Genomic DNA, 27759 nt, shown 5'->3' with positions numbered 1-27759 from the left:
TTTACTCCTTTACTCCTTTCCCCCTTTTTTCTGTTTTCCCTTTCCCCCTTCCCTTTCCTTTCCTTTTGTGTTTGTGTGTGTCTTTCTCTCTGTCTGTCACCCAGGCTGGAGTGCAGTGGCGTGATCTCAGCTCACTGCAGCCTCCACCTCCTGGGCTCAAGCAATCCTCCTACCTGAGTCCCACAAGTAGCTGGGACTACAGGTATGAGCCACAGGCCTGGCTGATTTTTTAAGTTTTTGTAGAGATGGGGTTTCACCATGTTGCCCAGACTGGTCTCGAATTTGTAAGTTTGAGTGATCCTCCTGCCTCAGCCTCCCGGAGTGCTAGGATTAAGGCGTGAGCCACTGTGCCCGGCCAGGAATTTTAACCATTTCTTTCTGATGTGCTTGTATCTTTTCTCTCATAGGTCCTATATTATATCACTAAAAAGGTGGTGTGGTTTTAGAAAAGTTCTAAACTGGTTAGAAATAAGTGCAGTGGAATAGGACTATATACTTGCTGTTAATGGAGAATGTTCTTCTAGATCAGCACTGTCCAATAGAAATATAATGTGAGCTATAACACCTACATATAATAGGTGTAAATATGATGTGAGCTATAACACCTATAAACTTTCCAGTAAAAAGAAACAGGCAACAGTAATTTAAATAATCATTTTATTTGACCAAATATGGCCAATATTTTTTCTTTTTGTTTTTTTGAGACAGAGCCTTGTTCTGTTGCCTACTCTGGACTGCAGTGGTGCAACCTTGGCTCATTGCCTCCCAGGCTCTAGCAATCCTCCTGCCTTAGCTTCCCCAGTACCTGAGACTACAGGTACATGCCACCACACACAGCTAATTTTTGTATTTTTTGTAGAGAAGGGGTTGCCATGTTGCTCAGGCTGGTCTCAAACTCCTGGGCTCAAGCAGTCTGCTTGCCTTGGCCTCCCAAAGTGCTGGAATTACAGGCATGAACCACCGTGCCCGGCCTGCCAATATTATTTCACCATGTAATCAATATTAAAATTTTAATGAGATATTTTACCCCCCACTACACTCCTGCACTTAGTCTTTGCAATTTATTGTGTATTTTACACTTATAACACACCTCAATTTGGACTAGTTATTTCAGATGCTCAATAGCCAGATGGGGTTAGTGATTATTGGAGAGCATAGTTCTAGATATTTTTTAGTAACAGCAGTCTTCTGGATGCTTACATCCTACAAGGGGACCACCTGGCGGAAAGTTTCAAGAAGTTTGAACCTTTCAATGAATGTTAGCTATCAAAAGCAATACTTCAGTATATTTTCCTTTTTCAGTCCTGTTTTTAAAATCAGTCTGGGCTGGGTGCAGTGGCTCATGCCTGTTATCTCAGCACTTTGGAAGGCCGAAGCAGGAGGATCACTTGAGGCCAGGAATTCAAAACCATCCTGGGCTCTTCATTGGTAAAGGCAAGAGGGGGATTAAAAAAAAAAAAAAAAAAAAGACCAGCCTGGGCAACATAGCAAGACTCCCATCTCTAAAATGAAAAAATAAAAAATAAGATCAGTCTGATTTTTTTTTTTTTTTTTTTTTGAGACAGGGTCTGTTGCCCACGCTCAAGGTTGGAGTGCAGTGGCGGGAACGCAGCTCACTGCAAACTCCATCTCCTGGGCATAAGGAATCTTCCTGTGTCAGCCTCTTGAGTACCTGGTATCACAGGTGCACCATCACATACAGCTAATTATTTTACTTCTTATAGAGATGCGGTCTCGCCATGTTGCCCAGACTGGTCTTGAACTTCTGTACTCAAGCAATCCTCCTGCCTCGGCCTCCCAAAGTGCTGAGATTACAGGTGTGAGCCACCACGCCTATCCCATTAATGTAATCTTTAAAAAAACATATTTTTGTTCTTTATGAAAGAACAACTACACTTCCATGAATTTTTCTTAGGGCCCTTATTTTTTAATTTTTTTGAGATGGAGTCTTGCTCTGTCACCCAGGCTGGAGTGTGCTGGTGCAATCTCAGCTCCCCACAATCTCTGCCTCCTGGGTTCAAGTGATTCTCCTGTCTCAGCCTCCCGAGTAGCTGGGATTACAGGTGCCTGCCACCACGCCTGGGATTACAGGCTCATTTTTGTATTTTTAGTAGAGATGGGGTTTCACCATGTTGGCCAGGCTGATCTCAAACTCCTGACCTCAAGTGATCCACTGACCTTGGCCTCCCAAAGTGCTGGGATTACAGGTGTGAGCCACTGCATCCAGCTGGCCCTTATTTTAATAAGTTTAGGCCGGGCGCGGTGGCTCAAGCCTGTAATCCCAGCACTTTGGGAGGCCGAGACGGGCGGATCACAAGGTCAGGAGATCGAGACCATCCTGGCTAACATGGTGAAAACCCCGTCTCTACTAAAAATACAAAAAACTAGCCGGGCGAGGTGGCGGGCGCCTGTAGTCCCAGCTACTCCGGAGGCTGAGGCAGGAGAATGGTGTGAACCCGGGAGGCGGAGCTTGCAGTGAGCTGAGACCCAGCCACTGCACTCCAGCCTGGGCGACAGAGCGAGACTCCGTCTCAAAAAAAAAAAAAAAAAAAAAAAAAAAAAAAAAAAAAAAAAAAATAAGTTTAGTGGAAATTGTATCTAGGTTTCTGTAGGAAACAATAGCAAGTAACTATAGTTACTTTTTAGCCACATTGTTTTCTTGATTTGTTTGGCCTGTAGTCAGAGAGCAATATTACTTCCTGCTTAATAAACTGTACAGAATTCAGATTATGATTACTAAATTTTCTTTTTAGCATTTTCAGCTGTCCCAGTAAATCACACACAAGTGATGCAGATTATAGAACACTTGACTTTACTCTCTGCCAGTGAACTTATACCATATGCAGAAGTGTTAACATCCAATATGAGCCAGCTGTTGAATTCAGGGGTTCCACGGAGAATTCTGCAAACAGTCAATAAACTATGGATGGTTCTTAATACTGTGATGCCTAGAAGGTAAATTCAGTGTATTGTTATATGTAATAGATAATTGTAGAGCAGTTATAATATACAGTAACCTAAATTTAATTGTTTGAAAAATTTTTCACAAGACCCTCATAGCAGTATTTGTTGACCGTATGACAATATATCTCCTTTCTTAAGACTACTAAATGGTTGTTATATCTTTAAGTAAAAGCAAACTTTATTGAAATAGAAACCTTACAGTATTTCTAACTTTAGGAAGTTCTTGAAAATTGGGTTATCATGTATAGTTATTTGTGGCTAATTATGATTTAGATCACTGCTCTATCTTGGATCTTTGCAGTTGTTCCAAGTTTTGCTGCACGTTAAAATCACCTGGAGAGTTTTTACCACTACTGATCCCCAAGTTGGAACCCATGCCAATTAAATCAGACTGTTTGTGGGTGGGAGTCAGGCATCAGTACTTTTTAAAAGATTCCCCAGGTGATTTCAGTGTGCAGCAAAGTTTGTCTTTAGTCATTGGGTCTCTGCTGGTTCATAGATTGGATCCTTAACACCTGGACATGTCTAGAAAACAGAATACTGGGCTTGAGTTAACTGAGATTTTGATTCAGTAGGTCTGGGTGAGATCTGGTCCTATTTATACTTTGGAAAGTTAATTTTTACTTATGTGAGTAAATGCACATAACTTAAGAAGTTAAATAGTATATAAGATCTGCCTCACACCTTTCTATTTTAGACTTTGGCTCCCCAGAGACAACTATTTTCAGCTCTTTTATCTTTTTATTCTGGTATTTATATCCTCCCCATATATCTTTTATAATGACTGTGATTTCCTGATTTTCCAATTTAGAAATTATCTGTTGATTTTCTACTCTACAAGGTGAAGGTTAGTTAGCTCTCTTATTTGCTTCCTCTCCTGTGAGTCCCACTTCTTCTAATACACATTTCCCCTTTTCCTGTTTCTCCCAACATGGGTATATTAAATTTTTTTGTTAAAGCAGTATTTCAAATGCATATTATTATGACTACAGAAGTGATTTTATAATTGAGCTATGTGATAATCTTTTGATTACAATTTCGTTCTTATGCAAGTGCCCTCCCCCTTACTCAACACATACCTTAGGTTAGTTAATACTTACCTTTTTTCCATTTGCTCAGGTTTTTAAATTGGTATCAATAACCAATAACTAATTCATCCCCAAGCTTCATTATTGAGGGGAAATTTATTTCACACTTAATCATAACACATCAGAAAATGTATCATTAGCATTTTTTTGGCTGGGTTCATTGGCTCACGCCTGTCATCTTAGCACTTTGGGAGGCCGAGGCGGACGGATCACTTGAGCTCAGGAGTTCAAGACCAGCCTGGGCAACATGGTGAAACCCCGTCTCTACAAAAAATACAAAAATTAGCAGACAGTAGTGGTGCATGCCTGTATTCCCAGCTACTTGGGGGGCTGAGGCAGGACAATCGCTTGAGCCCAGGAGATCGAGGCTTTAGTGAGCTGAGATCGCGTCAGTGAGACCCTGTCTCAAAAAAAAAAAAAAAAAAAAAAAAAACCCAAAAGAAACACTATATATTTTTTTTCTTGGAGACATTCCTTTCAGAGCTTTTTGTCTTCATGTTGCCATCTGGGACATATACAGTTGCCATCCTAGAGTTGCTATTGTCACTCTTCTTTGTTGGATTTCATATTTTTCTCTTTCTTGGTTTATATCCTCATTTTAGTGAATGGAACACACACTCATCTTGCTTCCTGAGAAAGGGAGTGTGGTAAACTTAACTTTTTTGAGATGCTGAATTATTCTCATATGTGATTGATATTTAGCCTAAGTGTAGAATTCTAGTTCATTTTTTAAAAATTTATTTTTTATTCTTATTTTTTAGAGACAGGGTCTTGCTTTGTCACCCAGGCTGGACTGCAGTGGCACAATCACAGTTCACTGCAACCTCAAACTTATGGGCTTAAACGATCCTTCTGCCTCAGCCTCCCAAATAACTGGACTACAGGTGCACACCCCCGTGCCTGCCTATTTTATTTAGTTTTTGTAGAGATGGGGTCTCGCTATGTTGCCCAGGCTAGTCTTGAACTCCTGGACTCAAGCGATCCTCCTGCCTCAACCTCCCAAAGTACTGGGATTACAGGTGTGAACCACTGTGTCTGGCCCTGTTCTTAATTCTAAGAGCTGTTTTTTATCTGCATATTCTTAAATGCCTCTTGTTCTTGTTTCATGTATAAAATATTTTATTCTTTTAGGATATTAGCAATTCAAAATTTTTTTTACTCCTTATTCCTACATTTTCTGTTTTTTTTTGAGTTCCTTTTTTTCTGTTTGTATATTTTAATCTTTTTCAAAGTAAAAGCTTTCTTTAAGTGTCTGATGATCCTTGTTTATACAGTCATTTAAGAGGGGGAAGTCCTCTGGTGGATTCCTGGGCTTCACTGTAAGATCAAGCACCTTCTGTATTGGCATAACCCTTAGTAATCATGATGTGCAGTCATTTTAGTAATCACTTTTATAATCTATTAATGTCTAATCTCAAAGTGGCATCTCACTTGGAGACTTTATGATGATAAATCCAGAATGATGACTTATATTTATGGAGCTAGATACAGAATGTTTTGGCAAGTTTATTTCATTTGCAGGTATTATATCATTTCTATTTTACAGATGAGTAAACAGTTTAGAGAGCCTCAGTGACTTACACAGAGTCGTATAGCAAGTATGGTATAACTAAGGTTTTAACTCAGGTTTTAATTTTATATGCCATGATTATTCCATTACAACTGTGAACGTTTTTGAGACTACTTTGTGTTTACTATTTTATCCCTTTTTTTTAAGAGATGTTATAATAGGTTAGATGTCTGTAGCTTAAATTTTTCAAAGTTCATTCATACCTATTTTCTAATTATTTACTGAATATAACTTTCTAAGATAGAAAGGACTGGATGGCTACAGATTTTAATTATATAAAAAACTGTTTTGAACATGTGATTATTTTCTTATCAGGCTATGGGTGATGACGGTTAATGCACTTCAACCTTCAATGAAGTTTGTACGACAACAAAAGTATACTCAGAATGACCTGATGATAGATCCTCTCATTGTCCTAAGGTGTGATCAGAGGGTTCACAGGTACATGTCATTTGAGTTTCATTTTTATTATAGAGCTGTACTTTGGAGAGTCAAAAGAAATTGATGAAATTCAGTTTAAACTTATATTTTAATTGTGCTTGCAGATAAGTAGGCAGTGTGACCTGTACAGTTTTTTGTCTTACTTTTTAGTTGTGTTTATTTGTGAAATGTATATACATTTTAATATTTAATATGTGATTAATAAAACCTAGCTTTAGAGAAACGTCATTCTTGGTTTTGGTGCCATCAATAGTGGTTTTTATCTCTCTCACAATTTAGACCAGTAAAGAATAACACTGTTGGCTGGGCGCGGTGGCTCAAGCCTGTAATCCCAGCACTTTGGGAGGCCGAGACGGGCGGATCACGAGGTCAGGAGATCGAGACCATCCTGGCTAACACAGTGAAACCCCGTCTCTACTAAAAATACAAAAACTTAGCCGGGTGAGGTGGCAGGCGCCTGTAGTCCCAGCTACACAGGAGGCTGAGGCAGGAGAATGGCGTAAACCCGGGAGGCGGAGCTTGCAGTGAGCTGAGATCCAGCCACTGCACTCCAGCCTGGGTGACAGAGCGAGACTCCGTCTCAAAAAAAAAAAAAAAAAAAAAAGAATAACACTGTTTCTGCTCTCACGTTAAAAAGGTTTTTAAAAAACTGGTTACTTGTGAACCATTACCTGCATTAAAACTGTGACCTTTTTGGCATGCCAAATAGTGATGTTAGCTTCATCAATTCCACATTTGGCTCTAAATCCTTACCAATTGCTAAACTTAAGCATTGCTTTGAAGTGGCTTCTTCACAAAAGGTAGAATTTAGTTAACTCCTATCATTAATCTTTGAATCACAGTTGTTATGATAAGTACTATCAAAAGTATATAAGTTGGCCGGGCGCGGTGGCTCAAGCCTGTAATCCCAGCACTTTGGGAGGCCGAGACGGGCGGATCACGAGGTCAGGAGATCGAGACCATCCTGGCTAACACGGTGAAACCCCGTTTCTACTAAAAAATACAAAAAACTAGCCGGGCGAGGTGGCGGGCGCCTGTAGTCCCAGCTACTCGGGAGGCTGAGGCAGGAGAATGGCGTAAACCCGGGAGGCGGAGCTTGCAGTGAGCCGAGATCGCGCCACTGCACTCCAGCCTGGGTGACAGAGCCAGACTCCGTCTCAAAAAAAAAAAAAAAAAAAAGTATATAAGTTAAGGGGCTTGCCTTTAAAGTGATTATCATCTGCATGGCACGTAAGACAGATACGTGATAAGTTACATAATATGGTCATGTGGATGAATGGCGTAGTAAATGAATGTTCTTAAAAGTTCAGGAAAGATGCAGAGGAGATGGGGCATGGGTAAAGTTTTATAGAATGGAGTTAGGGCTGGTTCGAGTGCAGTGGTTTTTACAACTGATTTATTATAACCAGGTACAGATTTCTTTGTTCCCTCTCCACTCCCACTGCTTTATTTAAACTTAAAAAAAGAAGAGTGGACATAGGGTTTAGGTGAATATTTGTTCATCTAATAGTATAAAGATGGGGGTTAGGAAGTCAAGGAAGGTACTTTGAGAAAAAGAATAGTACAAGCAGAAGTTTAGAAGCAAGAATGAGAAAGGCGTGAAGAGGGTTATTTTTGAGAAGAGCACATTTTATAGTTGGAAAGTTAAATTGGGGTCAGGCTATTGAGGGCATTGAATATTAGGCTAATGTGGTTTGGGTTATAGCTTAGGAAAAGATGCTTTGTGCTAGATGGATTAGAGGGAAGAGAAACTAGTAAGGAAGACTAAATAGGATACACTTGATATTTAAACTTGTCTGTCATCAACCAAGGGATGACATTCTCCAAGTGACAAAATCTGCAAAATTAGCTAAATATGGTTTAGTAAGGTTAAGGTCTCATTGGAAATAGGAATCAGAAGAACAAACTGTATGTGTAAATGATGTTAAGTATCTAATAAAAGGAAAACTACAATAAATAACACTTCTAGAAAACAGCTGTTTCTCAAAAAAATGATTTATCATTGTTAAAAATCCACTGAAGTAGGTGAGCTTGCACATGAATCACTTCAGGTGATTCAGTTTTTAAGGAAGTTATTAAATTCTGCTATCAAATTGTATCTAATGTTTTTGTAGCTTGGATTTTTCACTTAACAACTTGTGAGCCTTTTTTCATGTTAATATTCTTTTTTCAAATTTATTTTTATTTTTTGAGTTGGGGGTCTTTCTATGTTGTCCAGGCTGGTCTTGAGCTCCTGGGCTTAAGCAATCTTCTTGCCTCAGCCTCCTGAGTAGCTGGGATTACAGTTGTGTGCCACCGTGCCTAGTTTAGATTCTTTTTTTTTTTTTTTTTTGAGATGGAGTCTCGCTCTGTCGCCCAGGCTGGAGTGCAGTGGCCGGATCTCAGCTCACTGCAAGCTCCGTCTCCCGAGTTTAGGCCATTCTCCTGCTTCAGCCTCCCGAGTAGCTGGGACTACAGGTGCCCACCACCTCGCCTGGCTAGTTTTTTGTATTTTTTTAGTAGAAACGGGGTTTCACCGGGTTAGCCAGGATGGTCTCGATCTCCTGACCTCGTGATCCGCCCATCTCGGCCTCCCAAAGTGCTGGGATTACAGGCTTGAGCCACCGCATCCGGCCTAGATTCTTATATTAATTGGCTATGTGGTATTCCATTTTATAGATTCGCTATGCTTAACCCAATCCCCTAGGATATTTTATTTCTAATTTTTGCTATTATCAATAGTGCTGTGGTGATTATGTGCATTTCCCCATGCTGAGTATTCCAGTAGAACATGGAGAAATGGAATTATTGGGGCAAAAGTATTGTGCTCATTTTCAAGACTTTTATTTCATATTTTCATTCTACTATGTGGAAAGGCTGAACTGGGCTGAGTGCGGTGGCTCACGCCTATAATCCCAGCACTTTGGGAGGCCGAGACGGGCGGATCACGAGGTCAGGAGATCGAGACCATCCTGGCTAACATGGTGAAACCCCGTCTCTACTAAAAAATACAAAAAAACTAGCCAGGCGAGGTGGCGGGCGCCTGTAGTCCCAGCTACTTGGGAGGCTGAGGCAGGAGAATGGTGTGAACCTGGGAGGCAGAGCTTGCAGTGAGCCGAGATCCGGCCACTGCACTCCAGCCTGGGCGACAGAGCGAGACTCTGTCTCAAAAAAAAAAAAAGAAAAAGAAAGGCTGAACTGGTTTACATTCCATATCAGTGTTTGATATTATATACTTTCCTGTACTATTTTATATAATGTTTGCCAATTTGATAGGTGAAAATAGATTCCCATTTTAATTTATATTCTTGTTGGATTGGACATTTAACAGTATTTATTGGCCATTTTATTTTTTCTTTATATTTTAGCCTATATTCCTTGTTGACTTAAAGAGCTGTTTATCTATAAAGGATATCAACTCTTTGCACATATATTACAGTTTTTCTTCATGCATTATTGTTTTGCCCGCACCCGGTCGTCTTTTCTTTAGAGTTTACATTATACATATTTGACTTTAGCTGATAAGATGAAACAAATAATACTATTTATATAATTTTGAAATATAGAGAATAAGAAATATATATTAAACTTCTGAGAACAAGTATTTCAGTGGGAAAAGTTACTATGTGCTACTCAGGTTTTTCTCAGCATTTAAATTAAACTGATCATGTTCTGGCTAATTTATAAATTTATATCCTTTCTGATATATTTTTCTTTTTTGCTTTCCTTGTTTAGATGCCCACCACTGATGGATATTACCCTACACATGTTGAATGGATATCTTCTTGCATCTAAAGCCTACCTTAGTGCTCATCTGAAGGAAACAGAGCAAGATAGGCCTTCCCAGAATAATACAATTGGCTTAGTTGGACAAACTGATGCTCCGGAAGTTACCAGAGAAGAATTGAAAAATGCATTATTGGCTGCTCAGGTAAATTTTGCTAAAGTAATATTTAATCAAAAAGAGCAAGGGGTTCTCTACTAGTGTAATCAGTTGAATAGATGGCACGTTATGCCCTCCGTGTACATTGGTGACATATTGTGCATTTCTTTTATTATAGAATCTATTACAATGATGTTACCTTTGCTTCTGAATATCAGATATATTTCTGAAATAAGGAATAATCTTCATGATATGAATGAAATAACCATTTAAATAAGATTTATATTTTAGTAAAATTTTAGTGTTTACCTATTCTGAGTTTAGAGTTATATGTTTATTCATTCAGCAAATTTTTTTTTTTTTTTTTTGAGACAGAGTTTTGCCCTGTCACCCAGGCTGAAGTACAGTGGTGTGATCTTGGCTCAGTGCAACATCTGCCTCAGTTCTCCTGCCTCAGCCTCCTGAGTAGCTGGGACTACAGGCACATGCCACCATGCCTGGCTAATTTTTGTATTTTTAGAGACAGGGTTTTGCTGTGTTGGCCAGGCTGGTCTCGAACTCCTGACTTCAGGTGATCCACCCGCCTCAGCTTCCTAAAGTGTGGGATTACAGGCATAAGCCATGGCACCCGGCCTCATTCAACAAATATTTATTGGAATACCTACTATGTGTCAAGTATTGTTCCAGGAGCTGGGGATATAGTGGTGAAGAAGACAAAATCCTTGATTATTTGTTTCTTAAGATCAAATGTCAAATTATGGAGGCAGACAACAGAAAAACAAGTGCATGTATAATAAAACGTCAGGCAGTGATAAACACCATGACAATATAAGCAGTTCAACTTTATATTTAGAAAAGTTTTTTGGCTGGGCATGGTTGCTTACACTTGGAATCCCAGCACTTTGGGTGGCTGAGGTGGGCAGATCACCTGAGGTCAGGAGTTTGAGACCAGCCTGGCCAACATGGTAAAACCCCATCTCTACTAAAAATACAAAAAGTAGCCGGGCGTGGTGGCACACACCTGTAGTCCCAGCTACTTGGGAGGCTGAGGAGAATGGCTTGAACCCGGGAGGTGGAGGTTGCAGTGAGCTGAGATCGCGCCTCTGCACTCCAGCCTGGGTGACAGAGCGAGACTCTGTCTCAACAACAACAACAAAAATAAATGAAATAAATAAAATAAATCTGTTCCTAGGAATTTCAGATAAGGAATTAAAGATCATAAAAGCTAACATCTGTATAATGCTTACCATATGGTAGGTGCTAGCCTAAATTCTTTAAATATATTAGCTCATTTAATTTTTATAACCTACCTATGAGGTACAGAGTATTATCTCCATTTTTACAGAGTACGAAAATGTGACCCAGAGAAGTTAAGTGACTTGCTCATGGTTACACATTTAGTAAATGGCAGAACCAGTATTTGCTCCTAGGCACTCTGGCTCCTGACTCAACAACAACAACAAAAAACAAAACAATAACAATAACCAAAAACCAAAAACCCCTTTCCTCAACCACCATGATTATAAAGTAGTCTAACCTCACTTTATAGTAATTAAGTTCTTAATCACTTAGCTCAAGTAATTGTTTTCTGTATCTTAGGCAGTAGCTGTCTATCAGAGGTGGATGTCATGTATTCATTTTTATTTTTTACTTCTTTCTGCTAGATGAGAGTGATTTTAGCTCTCCTTTATATATAGGGGCCTCAAGTATATTGCCATTACCCCTCAAACTGCTGCTTTATACAATGATGCTCAAGCCTGTAGACTGAGCAATGATTTGTGCAGGTGGAATGGATGGTAAGGTAGACTCTTTCCTTGTGAAACCAGAGCCTTAAACAGGTTGAAAAAAAGGGAAATCAGGATAGCATCCTGGGAAAAGTGGAAGATTAAGAGGAAGGAAGGGACATTCTGGTAGAAGCCATTTTTGCCTAGGGCCTGTTTTGGATGTAACTGAATTCATAATACTCTTCTAGTAGATATTCTTAAACTGGAGTCCATGGATCTGTCTTAGAGATATGTGACATCATTATGTAATGATGTTTGTTTATGTATGTTCATTTTTATGGGGAGAGGGTGCATTGTTTTCTTTAGATTCCTAAGGGGTTCATAATCCTAAAAGGTGAGAACCACTGCTCTACAGATTGCTCACTTCTGCTCTTAGAAGTACCTCTTTGTGTATGTGTGTTTAAGAAATTAGTTATTTATCATTTATGTTCATGTGAAAATAAAATCCTGATTTGTTTTTTAAACCAGCTTCTCAGAAACTTCTTACTTTTACTATGTTTTCTTTGCTTATAGGATAGCGCAGCTGTCCAGATTCTCTTAGAGATTTGCCTACCTACTGAAGAGGAAAAAGCAAATGGTGTCAATCCAGATAGCTTGTTAAGAAATGTTCAAAGTGTTATTACCACCAACACTCCAAATAAGGGAATGGAGGAAGGAGAAGACAATTTGCTCTGTAACCTTCGAGAAGTTCAGTGCCTTATCTGTTGTCTCTTGCACCAAATGTACATTGCAGATCCCAACATTGCTAAGCTTGTTCACTTTCAGGTCTGTTTCCAAAGAATGATGCTTTGTGTTTGAACTTTATTTTTCTTGGGGGCTTTGAATACTATATTAACAGGACTCATTTAGAAACTAGAGAAAACACAAATGAACCATGGGCCTTTGCAATATGGATAAAAATCCAGATTTTTAGTTTTTTTTTTTTAACCTAATGAAATGTTTGGTAGTTTAATTTGTATTCTAGTGCATCAGAAAAGTGAAATGCCAGGTTACATATAGGGCACTATAGCCTTCTGAGCAACTTTTACAGAAAGGAAATGAAATCTTTCATTTGTATTTTTATCTGTACTTTTATAGTTATTTTATTTCTGACTTTTTTTCCCTTTCTTGTTGAGATAGGGTTATCCATGTGAACTTTTGCCTCTGACGGTCGCAGGTATTCCATCTATGCACATTTGTCTAGATTTCATACCTGAGCTTATTGCACAGCCAGAACTTGAAAAACAGGTAATGAGCATTTTGGAGCTTTAGGACAATTGATCTCTCTCTCCAGTCTTACTAGTTATACAAAACATTTTATAATGTTTAATACCTAAAGATATTCTTGAGAAACATGTAATATCTGGATTTTGTATTGCAGATATTTGCTATCCAGTTGCTTTCTCACTTGTGTATTCAATATGCATTACCAAAGTCACTTAGTGTGGCTCGTTTAGCTGTCAATGTCATGGGAACTTTGTTAACAGGTAGGTAGTCAACATCAACAAACATCTGACATAAATTATTATAAAGCCTATATTTTCTGCATTTAGTGATTCAATATATTTTTTGTGTCACACTGAGATAGTATGATACAATATGTGTTAATACTAGTTTAATTTATGCCATCTTTTGAATTCTTCTTTTGAAAACTTCTGTTTACAAATGTGATTTATAGTGTAGTGGGAATGAATAGGTAGGCAAATTGTATTTTTCATTGCGTGAATGAATATATATAGATTTGTAAATACAAGCTTTCTGTATTTTATAAATGGAAAACAAATATACTTTTGGAATGTAATTATATCAGTAGATACCAAATGTTTGCTTATTACAAATTCTCAGAGTTTCAGAAAAATATCATCATATGTATAAATGAAAGATAAATATATTAGATGTCTTCATAAGTTCTAAAACATATTCTGACATTTTAACTACCTTCTGGTTTGTAGAATAAAATGGTCTGAAAATAAGCTACTTTAAAATACATGAACTATAAATCAACCCTTAATATTATGGCTTAGTTAATTTAGTATTCTTTCTCATTATATTATTTACATAATACCCTATTGTTTTTCTTTTCATTGTATTTATGTCCTGTTATAATTATTTGTAGTGATTAAGAGTTTACACTGCCTGAATTCAATCTCAGCTCCACCACTAACTGGCTTGTGATCTTTAACAAGTTTCTTAACCTCTCTAATGCTTTTTTAAGAGTTTTCTCATATATAAAATGAGTGTCATAATAGTACTTTGGTCATTCGTAAGATTGTAGGAATTCAATGAAATAATGCATATAATGTACTTATCACAAATCTTGGGCATAATAATTTGTATCTTGGATAAAGACTGAGACTACTAGATTGTGAGCTTTCTGAAGACAGGGGTTGGCTGTGTTTAGAGAACTTCATGTCTCCAGTACAGACCATAGTACCCCTTAGTATGTTGTATAAGCCATGTTGAATTTATATTTGTAAACTAAAATATTGTTTCATTTATTTCCAACAGTTTTAACACAGGCTAAGCGGTATGCTTTTTTTATGCCAACTCTGCCAAGTTTAGTCTCTTTTTGTCGAGCATTTCCTCCTTTGTATGAGGATATTATGTCTTTGCTGATCCAAATAGGGCAAGTTTGTGCCTCTGATGTTGCCACTCAGACAAGAGACATTGATCCAATTATTACACGTAAGTGGTAACTTATTTTCAAGGGTTATCTTAATATCTCAAACAAAAAGACCAAATACCTTTCCAAATTTCTTGGCCTTAATGTTTTTTTCTCTTATGTTGTAGGTCTTCAACAAATAAAGGAGAAACCAAGTGGATGGTCTCAACTCTGTAAAGATTCATCTTACAAAAATGGATCCAGGGACACTGGAAGCATGGATCCTGATGTACAGCTCTGTCACTGTATTGAAAGAACAGTAATTGAAATAATAAATATGAGTGTTAGTGGAATTTAAAACAAAATTTAAAACAAACAAAAAAAATGAAGCTGTTTGCTGCATATACCCAACGTGAATCTGCGTGTTATAACAACTCTAAACTGAAATGGGAACAGTAAAGTAATGTTGTGGAATCACTAAAACAATTCAATTCAACACGAATATAATTTAGAACTCTATGAGAATTATGCTTGCTTGTTTCTGATTGGCACGTCTTTGAATCTACTTTGCTGGTATGTTTATATTGTAGCAGCTGAGCTTTTTTTTTCCCACTGGGAACACATGTAAGAAACTCATTACTGGAAAGGGAATTTGGCCTTGTATTTAGCTTTTGAAGTGAAGACTGCCATGCCTTTAATTTCTTATAAAAATGAGTCTGTGGGTAGTCTTGGTGTTTATTTTAACTGTGAGCTTGTAACAAAATGTGACAAAGATGCAAAGATGGGAGAGGAAAAAAGGGTAAAGGGAAAGGAGAATTAAGGAAATATTAGGAGTTAAAAACCCAAGTAGAAATCTCAAAGATATGCAATACAAGTAATAGTAATGCAAGTTGGAATTCTAGTTCTCAAGAAAGAGTATTGAGAAGGTTTTTAAAAAGGCAAGTAGCTTTTGTAAATTATTTCTGTGGAATTACAGATGAGGATTTAAAGATTTCACATATTTGCTTCAATTTTTATTAATATATGAAGCCATATGTTTAAAGAGATACTTGAATAATTTGGAATTTTAAGATACTGGTGTAAAAGTGTTTACAGAAACATCTTTGTTCAAAGAAGAACCTGAGAGGAGATCTCATTTAGTTTTATGTTTTAAATTTATTTTTATAATGCTTTATTAACTTACCTAATGCTCAGAGGGGGGAAATATATATCAAATTCAATGAAGGTAGAGCAATAAAACCGATTGGATTAAAGAGCTCTTGGTTTGTCATCAGGATTATAATTCATAATCTTACTCTGAGAAGATCTTTGAGTAAGAAAATGTAGTGTTTGAATCTCAGGAAAAGTTAAAATGTAGAAAATACTGTCTTGCTGAAGGATTTTGCATTCCTCTGTCAGGAAGTTCCATTGATTAGGCAGACATATTTAGGTAAACCCTAATCATTAAAAAAAAAAAAGCAAGTATCAATGTAGAAAGTACTTCCCTTTTCTCTCTCTGAGATATACCTCAATCACACACTTCCCCACCCCCACTTGAAACAGACCTCTTCACTTGTGTTTTTTTTTTTTTTTTTCCTCTGAGGTGTGGAGTCTTACCCTGTTGCCCAGGCTGGAGTGCAGTGGGGTGATCTTGGCTCACTGCAGCCTCTGCCACCTGGGTTCAAGGGATTCTCGCACCTCAACCTCCTGAGTAGCTGGGACTGCAGGCATGCGCCACCTGTATTTTTGTATTTTTAGTAGAGACGGGGGTTTGCCATGTTGCCCAAGCTGGTCTTGAACTCCTGGCCTCAGGTGATCTGCCGGCTTGGCCTCCCAAAGTGCTGGGATTACAGGTGTGAGCCACTGCACCCAGCCAGACCTCTTCACTTGTAAAAGAAATTAGGCTAATAAGAAGGTGTAGTTTTTGAGAAATGAAATTTAACTTCAGCCTTTTCACTAGTAAATAGTCACATCTCATTTTCTTCCTTTGTAAAATGGGGTTACTACTGGCCCTACCTCACATTCTATGAGAATGAGTTTGTAGCTGTTTCAAATCATGAAGTGCATAATATCACATATGATAGACTATTTATAACTTTTTATTAGATGCTTAATGTTCAATTAAGTAATTTTGATGTGAAAAATAAAAGCATATGCTTAAAAATAGCATAAGAATTTTCATATTTTTAAACAAGGCAGTTTTGTAGTCCCTTAAGATTAAATACAACTGCTCCTTTTTTTTTTTTTTTTAAACTGAGGCCTTGTGATATTTTGTGTGAATAGATATGCCCTAGGAGTTCAGAAAAAGTTAAAGTGTGTTTTCTAACTAAATGCAGTGCACATTCCTGGATCAATTTTCAAAGACTGGTCATAACCTGCTGTGTTAAAATAATCACATATGCTGTTAATCATCAGATTTGTTGATGATGTAAATAAAATGTGTAAATATATTAGTAAATGTTAAAATTCATGTATTTTAAGTTAAGGTTATAAAGTTTGTCACAATGTGTTTTTTTATTCAAGTGAAAACAGATGTGTGCAGCTATTTTGAATATTGGTTTATAAACATTCATATTCTTTATCAAACGAACCTGTAGTTTTTGTGTTTCATTCCACTAGAGTTAACCTGAAGGGAACAGTTCAAGGGACTGTATTCTAGGTCTGTTTGGCTCCAGTGCCTACGTGTATCCCTTTCCGTTATGCCACATACATTAAACGGCAATGCAAGGTGAGAGCCAATTGAAACCCTTATAATTTAGGAGAGGAAAATGAGAGTAGTTATACCAGAGCAGTTACTCAAAAGAGTTGATATTTTCATTTTTTTTTTTTTTTTTTGAGGCAGAGTCTCGCTGGCCCAGGCTGGGGTGCAGTGGCGCGATCTCCCTCTCAGCTCACTGCAAGCTCCGCCTCCCGGGTTCACGCCATTCTCCTGCCTCAGCCTCCCGAGTATCTGGGAGTACAGGCACCCGCCACCACCCCCAGCTAACTTTTTGTATTTTTGGTAGAGACGGGGTTTCACCGTGTTAGCCAGGATGGTCTTGGTCTCCAGACCTCGTGATCCGCCCGTCTCGGCCTCCCAAAGTGCTGGGATTACAGGCGTGAGTCACTGCGCCCGGCCAAGAGTTGATGTTTTAAAAATTATAAAAGAGAAATAACAATTTGAAGGTATTTTTAACGATTTATTTTTAAACATTATCCTTCCTTTCACTGTCTTAACAGTAAATTACTCCATCTTTGCTCATCCATATATATTTTCACATTACTGAATCCCTAACACCCAGTTTGGGGTTTGCTTTGCCTTTTTTCACTTAACCTTATATGGGATTTTTTTCTTGCAAGTTTAATTTTTATAATTTTATTGGCTTCATAATGTACTGAATTCGTCTATCATAACCACCTCCATATTACTAGACGGGGAAGTTCATAATTTTTTTCAGTATTACCAATAGGTATTATTGTCAATTGAAGTATCACATTTTCTTTCGTTTAGATTACGTCTTTAGGATAAATATCTGGAGCTCAGATTACTAGGTCAAAGGGTAGAGTTTATTTTTACGACTACAAGTTTTGTCATTTTTGGTAAGATATATCACAATTGACAGTGAGGCAAACAAATCAATTAGCCCCCTCCTGCTGTTTCTTCCCAGCAAACTCCTTCCGCAAACTAGTTACTTGAATTTGAGAAACAGTATCAGGTTTTGCCTTTTGGGGACATTATTATTTGAGCCAAGTTTAGGTTATACAGATTTTAAAAAAAAACATGATTTGGCAAGATCGTGATGAACCTCCTTTTCTTTGAGTAAATTCAAGTACTATTGGCAAATAATAAACTGGTCTTGGAGGGATGGAAGGCGGAAAAACCTTAATGGAGGTAGAAGTGATCTGATGCTGGAGACCCTGAGAGCTTGTCTCTGGCTTATTTTAGTATCCGGGAAAGCCTTGAATATTATGATAGATTGTAGCCCGATGTCACAGAGCCTTCTTACTTAAGTTTGGCTCAGCAGCCTGGCAATTCCCGCCTCAGTCTTCGCTATCCTGGCTACTGCAAAGCTGGGTAATTTAAACTGAGTGGCACTGATGAGTGTTAAAAGAACTTAGCAAAGCTTAAATATGTTTCCTTTCTGCTGGTCTACGGACCTGGAGAATGAGACTTCCAGTTTCTAAGGAATTTGCTGCATAGGCTCTATCGCCAGTTTCAAAAGTCAAACCGAGAAGACGCTCTCCTTCAAACAAACACTAGGGATTTGCTGGAGTAGCCCTAGCCTTCCTTTGCCGCCGCGTACCTGGAGCCTGTGTTTTTTTGGTTTTTTTTTTTTCGGAGACTTCCATTGGATGCTGAAGTTCTCGCCCCCTCACCTCGCGCCGGGATTGGTTGATTCCTGGCCTTGGCGGGTGATTGGTCGAGCTCGCTGGGCTATTGGGCGCTGGGAGTCGAGGGGGCGGGAGGCGGGAATTCGTCTCGCGCTGTGTGGTTGAGGGGTCTGGTGAGTGCTGGGGTCGAGGAAAGGTACGGCGGCCGCAATCTTGCACTCCAGGCCGGGGAAGTAGCAGCCCCGCCAGGAAGAGGGAGTAGGAAGGGCGCGTGCCCTTCCTTCTCTTCCAGGGCTCGGCTTTATTTGCTCTCAGAAATCAGTTTCCTTTTCTTCAGTGAATCGGAGCTCAGAGCGTTGCTTCGGTTTCCCTCCAGACAGGCAAGTCGGAGGGAAGTCAACGGGAAGGGCTTGAGTACTTCTGCACCGCCTGCGGGCCCATCGGTGGTGACTGGATCATCAGGGCCTCGGGGATCTCTACTGGCTGGGGGAGGAGGGAGATACAGGGCAGAAAACCTGAGGAGGGAGCCAGCCTATCCTTACCTCCTTTGAGCGCAGGCCTGTTCTTAGCCCGGGGCGTTGCGTTGCTTCTTGGCGGGAGGCAGAGGAGTGTGTTTATCCTTTATGCAGTATTTGGGGGAGGCTACCCCATTTTGACACTATTGTTGCCACAGCCGGGGTACAGGGCGGGCTGATTTCTAGATTTTATCTGAGTAACTAGGCCAGCGTTGAGTTGTTGAGTCATATTAAGAGGTTAGATTCCACCACACCTCCTTCTCAGAGCTTTACAGATAGGATCGCAAAATGTTAGAGCTGGAAAATACCCTAGAATAATGAATGGTTCTTCACTTCTTTTGGAACACACAAGCGGTGGTGAATGTTATTATTGGCTTCATCATCTATTGAGTTGCTATTTTAACTATCTCTTCGTCCCCAGATTGAATTTACAATTTTTTCCCACGACTGCAGATAATTCCTTATTTAATAACAATGCATGTAATTTCCCCCGCTATTTTGATTTCCTTGAGATATATTTAGGGGAAGAGAAATCTATGGGCTTTTTCTTCAGAAAAATGCAATCATGTACAGAAACTTATGCCTGCAATTTCAAGAGGTCATTGTCTCTGAATTACATCCGTGGATCCTAGGTTAAGAGAAGTGGTTTAGAAGAGGTGAGGATTAAAGTGATCACCTCATCTGTGTCAGATCCTGGGTTAGGTATATTCTGCCCTGGCTAATTTTCATAAAAACCCTGTCAGGTAAGTAGTATTACTTCAATTCCATATATGGAGAAAAAAGCTCTGAGAAGTGATTCACACAGTGGAATTCAAACTTAGGACTGCCTTACTCCAAAGCCCATCCTCTTTCTATAATACTCTACTGACCTTTAAATAAAATTTTTGAGTGCCTACTATGTGCCAAGGCATTCTCTTTCTTACAACAGCCTTTAAGTTAAATTAGGGGTTATCACAGGTAAGGATCTTAGACTAGAGAAGTACAAAGATATGTCAAAGATGACATACCTGAGTCCCTGTCAAAACCTGGTATAGAACCTACGCTTCCTGACTTCTGGTCCACAGCTTTTTTCTTCTAACTGGAGGACTGCAGAAAGGGGTAACACAAAGGGGAGGAACAGGAGAAAGAGTGGTGCTGTGGAGTTGTAGAGAGAGACACCTCAGGAACTTGTTTCTGTAGGTTGATTACATCTGATCTAACTGTTACAAGAGCTCATGTTCAATCTGGTATGTACTGTATCATATTTGCACATTATTTCACTTAATCATTACCACAATCCTATGGGGTACATGCAGTCACTGTGGCTTAGAGAAGGTAACTAACTTTCCCAAAGTCACACAACTAATACCTGGCAGAGCGAGGGATACAAATCCAGATTTGTTAGACTCTAAGACATGCTCTTGACCACTGTGATTTATAAGACTAGGAAATTCTTTTGTTTCCATTTGTTTTGTTTCTACTTTTATTAATTCCAGTTTTTATTTCCAGATTTCTCTCTCAGTTTTGGTTCTCTGGTTTTCTTTGAAAGGCGTGTCTCAACATTTGCCATTTTCATTTCTATTGCAGTTAGGAATCTGAAATAAACAGGAAAGCACTATGTCTTCGATGTGGTCTGAATATACAATCGGTGGGGTGAAGATTTACTTTCCTTATAAAGCTTACCCATCACAGCTTGCTATGATGAATTCTGTAAGTATTTTTCAGCAGTTAAGTTTTTATTAAGATATAGATACTTAGGACCCATAAAGTACATTGAGTATGTGACTGCATTCATATTCTCAGTAAATGAAGAATATTTTTCTTTTTTTTTTTTTTTTTTTTTGAGACGGAGTTTCGCTGTTTTTGCTCAGGCTGGAGTGCAATGGTGCGATCTCCGCTTCCCGGGTTCAAGCAATTCTCCTGCCTCAGCCTCCTGAGTAGCTGGGATTACAGGCATGTGCCACCATGCCTGGCTAATTTTGTATTTTTAGTAGAGACGGGGTTTCTCCATGTTGGTCAGGCTGGTCTTGAACTCCCGACCTCAGGTCATCTACCCGCCTCGGCCTTCCAAAGTGCTGGGATTACAGGCGTGAGCCACCACGCCCCGCCAATGGAGAATATTTTCTGGGTTCCATTGGAAGAACATGTAACCTCTAGGAAACCACTGATTGCTGCTAAACTGTATATATCCATGATTAAGGCAAAGAAGAACATGCTGAAAAATGTTCTCAGCTCATTTGGAATTTCTATACTTTTAGTGAAAAACTGCTTTCTACAGAGTATTTACTATCTTTTACACAGAATACTATTTTTCTCACCATTGTTTTGTTTGGATCATGTAGAAAATTAATATACAAATTTGAGTAAACCAGCTTTCCAGTTGTGTTAAATCTATTTTGCCATATGTACTTCATATCTGGTAGCAAGATTATTAGTATCCTGAATTTGTTCTTTTCCTTTCCTAGCCATGTTTTTATACTTTTATTACATATATATGTATCCATAAATAATATAGAATATTATTTTACATATTTTAAACTTTGTGCATTGATGTGATACTGTACCTTATCTTTCTGCAGAACTTGAGTTTTTTAACTTAGCATTAATTTTAATATATAGCCCTGTTGATTCTTAATCAATTTTAATTGCTGTATAAATTCCATTGGATGAATATACCAGAATTTATCTGTCCATTTTCTTATTGGTGGACATTTAGGTTGTTTACATTCTTTTGCAATTATAAGCAATGCTGCTGTGAACTTTCTTTTTTCTTTTTTTTTTTTTTTTGAGACAGGGTCTCACTCTCGCCCAGATTGGAGTGCAGTAGTGCCATTTTAGCTCACTGCAACCCCTGCCTCCCAGGCTCAAGCTATTCTCCTGCCTCAGCCTCCCGAGTAGCTGGGATTACAGGGATGCGCCACCACGCCCAGCTAATTTTTTTTTTTTTTTTTTTTTGAGACGGAGTCTTGCTCTGTCGCCCAAGCTGGAGTGCAGTGGCGCGATCCTGGCTCACTGCAAGCTCCGCCTCCCGGGTTCACGCCATTCTCCTGCCCCAGCCTCCCGAGTAGCTGGGACTACAGGCGCCCGCCACCTCGCCCGGCTCATTTTTTGTATTTTTAGTAGAGACAGAGTTTCACCGTGGTCTCGATCTCCTGACCTTGTGATTCGCCTGCCTCGGCCTCCCAAAGTGCTGAGATTACAGGCGTGAGCCACCGCGCCCGGCCTAATTTTTGTATTTTTAGTAGAGACAGGTTTTCACCATGTTGGCCAGGCTGGTCTCGAACTCCTGACCTCAAATGATCAACCTGCCTTGGCCTCCCAAAGTGCTGGGATTACAAGCATGAGCCACCGTGCCTGGCTGCTGCTGTGAACTTTCTTACGCATTTCCTTGTGTTCATGTGGGAAAGGTTTTGGGTGTACACATAGAACTGAACTTGCTGGAGTTGGGCATCTTCACTTTATGAGAAATTGTTTATTTCTCTACCAAGTAGTTGCAACAATTTGTACTCTCACTAGCAGTATCCTTCATTGAGTTTTCATCAAAGATATTGATAGGTAGTAATGTATTCTGGTTTTACAGAAATCATTGGTGCTTGCATAATTCTGGCACAGATTGCTCTTTTCATTTCTTCTCTTGTGCTTGATATTTTGGTAAGTCCAAGATAATCTTAGGGAAAGGTGTAAAGGAATACAGTTTGGATTTAACTGAATACGAGTTCCTTCTGCTATCGTTGTGTTCCCTGGAGTGCAATCTCACTTCTTCTTGCTGTTCTTTATACTTCAGATGGAGAGAGACCTTTATAAAGTTAAAATGTTTATTAATCTTTTTCATTGGTTCCTGTGTTCATAGATTCTCAGAGGATTAAACAGTAAGCAACATTGTTTGTTGGAGAGTCCCACAGGAAGTGGAAAAAGCTTAGCCTTACTTTGTTCTGCTTTAGCATGGCAACAATCTCTTAGTGGTAAGTAGTTGCTTGATATCTTCAAGTTGCTCACTGGGACCTGAAAAAATATAATACAGTATTGTTTATCCAGACTGGTTCAGCCATGCTGTCGCTAACTTAAATACTCATTTAATGATGTTTCTTTAAAATAAGTTATATATCTTCCAAAAGAGTTTCAATATGTTTAATTAATGCTAAAATAGTATTGAACATAATTTCTTTTGATGAGTTGAAAAGTACATAAAGACTTTTGGCAGCCTGAGCAACATAGTGAGACCCCATCTCTACAAAAAATGACAATCAATTTTTGGTAGACTGAGGTGGTAGGATCGCTTGAGCCCAGGAGGTCGAGGTTGCAGAGAGCTGTGATTGTGCACTTCAGCCTGGGTGACAGAATAAGACCCTGTCTCAAAAAACAAACAAAGTTTTGGATGCTTAGAGTTATCATTATGAAAATAATTAGATGATAATTTGTATGTAAAAGATGCAAGAGATGGGCTGTCATGATGCTATAACACATACTAATTGCTTTTTTTTGGGGGGAAATCCTTTAATATATTTGCTTATCTGTTCCTTTCTCATAACATTAGCACATGGGATATATAAAAAATAATGCATTCTAGTTGATTTTTCTACTTGTTTAAATGCCAGATAAACAGAACTTTAGTATAATATTGTTTGTATGAATCTATATTACTTCCCACTACTTTTCCTTTTTTTTTTTTTTTTTTTTGAGTGGAGTCACCCAGGATGGAGCATAGTGATGTGATCATAGCTCACTGTAAACTCAAACTCCTGGGCTCAAATGATTCTCCTACTTCAGCCTCTTAAGTAGTTGGGATTACAAGCATGAGCCAGCAGGCCAAGCTATTTTTACTTTGTTTGCTAACAAATGCCTATTAATATTTACTTTTATGAAAGACTATATTAACTACATAGTGAATCAGAAATATAATATTGGATACATTTTAGTTACATTAGATGGCTTTAACCTAAAGTATTAGGAGAATTTGAGGTTAAACATGGTATGTGTATATATGTATGTATGTGTATATAGGTGTATATATATACATTTTTAAATGAAATGTTTGTTACTAATAAAAATATATTAAGGCCGGGCACAGTGGCTCACCCCTATAATCCCAGCACTTTGGGAGGCCAAGGCAGGTGGATCACCTGAGGTTTGGCGTTTGAGACCAGCCTGACCAACGTGGAGAAACCCCGTCTCTACTAAAAATACAAAATTAGCTGTGCGAGGTGGTGTGTGCCTGTAATCCCAGCTACTCGAGAGGCTGAGGCAGGAGAATTGCTTGAACCCAGGAGGTGGAGGTCGCGGTGAGCCAAGATTGCGCCGTTGCACTTCAGCCTGGGCAACAGGAGCGAAACTGTTTCAAAAAAAGAGAGTAAATATTTCATAAGCTTTTTGTTGTTCATTTTGATTCTTACTGATGCTAATTTTGGAAAAAATGAGTTTATCAGTACTAACATCAGGTCTCAATGGCAGATGTCTGGAAAATAGAATTAGAAATATTTATGTGGTACAAATGGGAAAACAATGTCAATACTAATTATTTTAAAAAATAAATTATTTAGCTTTTTTGGGGGTATATGAATTGTACATTTGGATACAAGGTAGGCACACAATGTAAACTTACTACAATTTGGTATTATATTTAGGCACTAAAGTTACCTATTTTATTGATTTGAATATTGACCTTAAAATGTATTTTGATGCAAGTATCAGAATTAATACATCAAAAAACATGTTTCTGGCTGGACGCAGTGGCTCACGCCTGTAATCCCAGCACTTTGGGAGGCCGAGGTGGGCGGATCACAAGGTCAGGAGATTGAGACCATTCGGGCTAACAGGTGAAACCCCGTCTCTACTAAAAATACAAAAATTAGCCGGGCGTGGCGGTGTGTTCCTGTAGTCCCAGCTGCTGGGGAGGCTGAGGCAGGAGAATGGCGTGAACCCGGGAGGTGGAGCTTGCAGTGAGCCCAGATTGCACCACTGCATTCCAGCCTGGGTGACAGAGCGAGACTCCATCTCAAAAAAAAAAAAAAAAAAAAAAAATTTTGTATTTGAAATAGAAGTATAATGTGGGGAATGATTTAATCCTTATGTGTTAGATTATTATTTCATATATTGAACTTTCAAATTCTTCATTTAGGGAAAATTAAGAATATACTTTAGGTCCTTGTTTCAATCCATTCTTGAATTTTAGATGAATCTTAATGAATACTTGAGTAGTTGTACTTTTATTACATTATTAATCTTAGATTATTAGATTTGTACAGATTACATAAATTGGTGATAATTTCCCTATAAATGTTTTTGTTTTTCTTTTTGAAGCAGAGTCTCGCTCTGTTGCCTATGCCGGAGTGCAGTGGCGCAATCTCAGCTCATTGCTACCTCTGCCTCCTGGGTTCAAGCGATTCTCCTGCCTCAGCCTCCTGAGTAGCTGGTATTACAGGCGTGCACCACGGTGCCTGGCTAATTTTTGTATTTTTAGTAGAGACAGGGTTTTACCATACTGACCAGACTTGTCTTGAACTCCTGACCTCAACTGATGTGCCCGCCTCAGCCTCCCAAAGTGCTAGCATAACAGGCATGAGCCAGTGTGTCCAACCAAACGTTTTTGGCATATTTCTCTCTTGTCCTAATTTGATGCTGCAGATAAAGTGACCAGCTTGTCCAGGTTTGCCACGTACCTTCCTGGTGTCAGCCCTAAAAATCTTGTATCTTAGAAAATCTCCCAATCCTGGGTGAACTGGGCTGGTTACTTACCCTAGCTGCAGATAATGATTAATGTTTATTTAATTAGATATATTATAAATAGAGGTTCTTTCATTTTTAGAGAAGCCAGCAGATGAGGGCATAAGTGGGAAAACTGAAGTACCATTGTCATGTTGTTGTACATGCCATTCAAAGGATTTTACAAACAATGACATGAATCAAGGAACTTCACGTCATTTCAACTATCCAAGCACACCACCTTCTGAAAGAAAAAGCACTTCATTAACTTGTCAAGGTAATTTACATTTTGTCTGGGTCAATTGATATCTGTAATAAGATTCTTAATTATTACTGTTATAAGCCCTAATTTATATAAGTTTGGTTAGCATAACTGATTATATATCTCTAGTTTCTCTGGAATTATTTTAAAATAACACAGAGTGGTCAAAAATCCTTAGATGTTTTTAAATTCTTGGTTTGACTTTTAATTTATTGAGACATTTTGTTGGCCTAAATAATTTTTTAATGAAGGCAATGCAAAATAAATGATTTTCCAAAATTGATGTTATTTGTAGCCAGTATTGTTTTTTTTTTTGTTTTGTGTTTTTTTTTTTTTTTTTTGAGACGGAGTCTCGCTCTGTCGCCCAGGCTGGAGTGCAGTGGCACAATCTCAGCTCACTGCAAGCTCCGCTCCGCCTCCCGGGTTCACGCCATTCTCGTGCCTCAGCTTCCCAAGTAGCTGGGACTACAGGCGCACGCCACCACGCCCGGCTAATTTTTTTGTAATTTTAGTAGAGACGGGGTTTCACCATGTTAGCCAGGATGGTCTCGAACTCCTGACCTCGTGATCCACCCGCCTCGGCCTCCCAAAGTGCTGGGATTACAGACGTGAGCCACCGCGCCCGGCCGTAGCCAGTATTGTTAATTGTATGTTAGAATTCTATAAAACAATGTTTGTATCCTAAGACAAAATCTAATTAGCCTCATTGATCCATTCTTGACAAGTTTGCCTGGCATTCTGAGACCAGTATCCTACATGAGAATCAGGTATGTTTATGTGTGACCTTTAAAAAATTTTTACTAATTTTAGAGAAATATATTAAGAGTAACATAAAATTATTAATAATACATTTAAAAAATATTTCTCCTGCTTTTGACTATATAGAAAGGATAGACTATTATTTACCTAAGAAACCTAGGGAACATCCTGGAAACTTTGCCCTTTCTTATTTCTTCATGCACATCTCTGTATCCATTGGTACCTCCATAGTCCAAACTACCATTTCTTGTTTACAGCATCCAATAACCCTTTTTTTCTGCTTTTACTCATGCTATTTCTTTACTAGTCACTGGCAGGGAGACACAGGTTGCCATGATTGACTTAAGTCAAAACAAACAGTATCCATTTCCTAAAATCAAGGATGGAGTCACCTTCCTCTAAAGCACATAACCATACAAAGGATGGTAGATAATTAAACTTCCGGTGGGAAGGAGGAAAGAGGAGTGGAATACTTGTTAAATAGGTGACCAATAGTGTTGTCTGCATTGTTTTGATTTTGGCCTTTTGGATTTCTTTCCTTTCCTTCAAAGATTTATGCTTTCTCTTTCCTCAGAGCCTTTGCTTGTATTACTGTCTTTTCTGAGCAAAGTTCCAACTTCAACTTATCCTTTTCTTCCTCAGTTTACATGTGACTTTCTTGGGATATCCATCACTGATTTTTCTGTCAGAGTAGATTTGATTTCCCTATTATAGTCTGTCTTCTCATTGTGTACCTTTCCTTTATAGCACTTGTTACAGTTTGTATTATATGTGTCTATCTAAATCTTTTATTAATCTCTGCTTCCTTGGCAGACTGTATACTTCATGAGGTTTGGAATATTGTCAATTTGCTTACCATTGTATCCCTAGAACTCTAGCAGGGTGCCTGGCATATGGTAGGTGCTAGATAAATATTTGTTGTTAGGAATGACTGGGATTAATTTTCAGCTAATTATAGGAATTCT

General features: G+C 38.6%; 3 protein-coding genes across 8 annotated transcripts in view; 2 read left to right on the top strand and 1 right to left on the bottom strand.

Annotated features, from left to right (window-relative positions):
- Window positions 1-16859, top strand: part of INTS2 (integrator complex subunit 2) — a 64487-nt gene extending 47628 nt beyond the window's left edge. For both annotated transcript variants that reach the window (XM_050764655.1, XM_050764657.1), the window contains exons 18-25: window positions 2754-2955; window positions 5938-6063; window positions 9778-9973; window positions 12223-12474; window positions 12829-12936; window positions 13070-13175; window positions 14197-14373; window positions 14479-16859. In XM_050764655.1, the coding sequence (XP_050620612.1) occupies window positions 2754-2955; window positions 5938-6063; window positions 9778-9973; window positions 12223-12474; window positions 12829-12936; window positions 13070-13175; window positions 14197-14373; window positions 14479-14648 (1337 nt within the window). In that variant the 3' untranslated portion in view covers window positions 14649-16859. The remainder of the gene's footprint in view (window positions 1-2753; window positions 2956-5937; window positions 6064-9777; window positions 9974-12222; window positions 12475-12828; window positions 12937-13069; window positions 13176-14196; window positions 14374-14478) is intronic.
- PTRH2 (peptidyl-tRNA hydrolase 2) overlaps window positions 1-27759 on the bottom strand; it is a 1137200-nt gene that overhangs the window by 666028 nt on the left and 443413 nt on the right. The window lies entirely within an intron of this gene.
- BRIP1 (BRCA1 interacting helicase 1) overlaps window positions 20632-27759 on the top strand; it is a 176950-nt gene continuing 169822 nt past the window's right edge. The window contains exons 1-3 of the mRNA XM_050764650.1: window positions 20632-20784; window positions 22925-23036; window positions 25877-26050. Of these exons, the coding sequence (XP_050620607.1) occupies window positions 20692-20784; window positions 22925-23036; window positions 25877-26050 (379 nt within the window). The 5' untranslated portion in view covers window positions 20632-20691. The remainder of the gene's footprint in view (window positions 20785-22924; window positions 23037-25876; window positions 26051-27759) is intronic.

This window comes from Macaca thibetana, chromosome 16 (assembly GCF_024542745.1).
Source record: "Macaca thibetana thibetana isolate TM-01 chromosome 16, ASM2454274v1, whole genome shotgun sequence".
Lineage (NCBI taxonomy): Eukaryota > Metazoa > Chordata > Mammalia > Primates > Cercopithecidae > Macaca > Macaca thibetana.
This window is presented reverse-complemented; position numbering and strand designations above follow the sequence as displayed.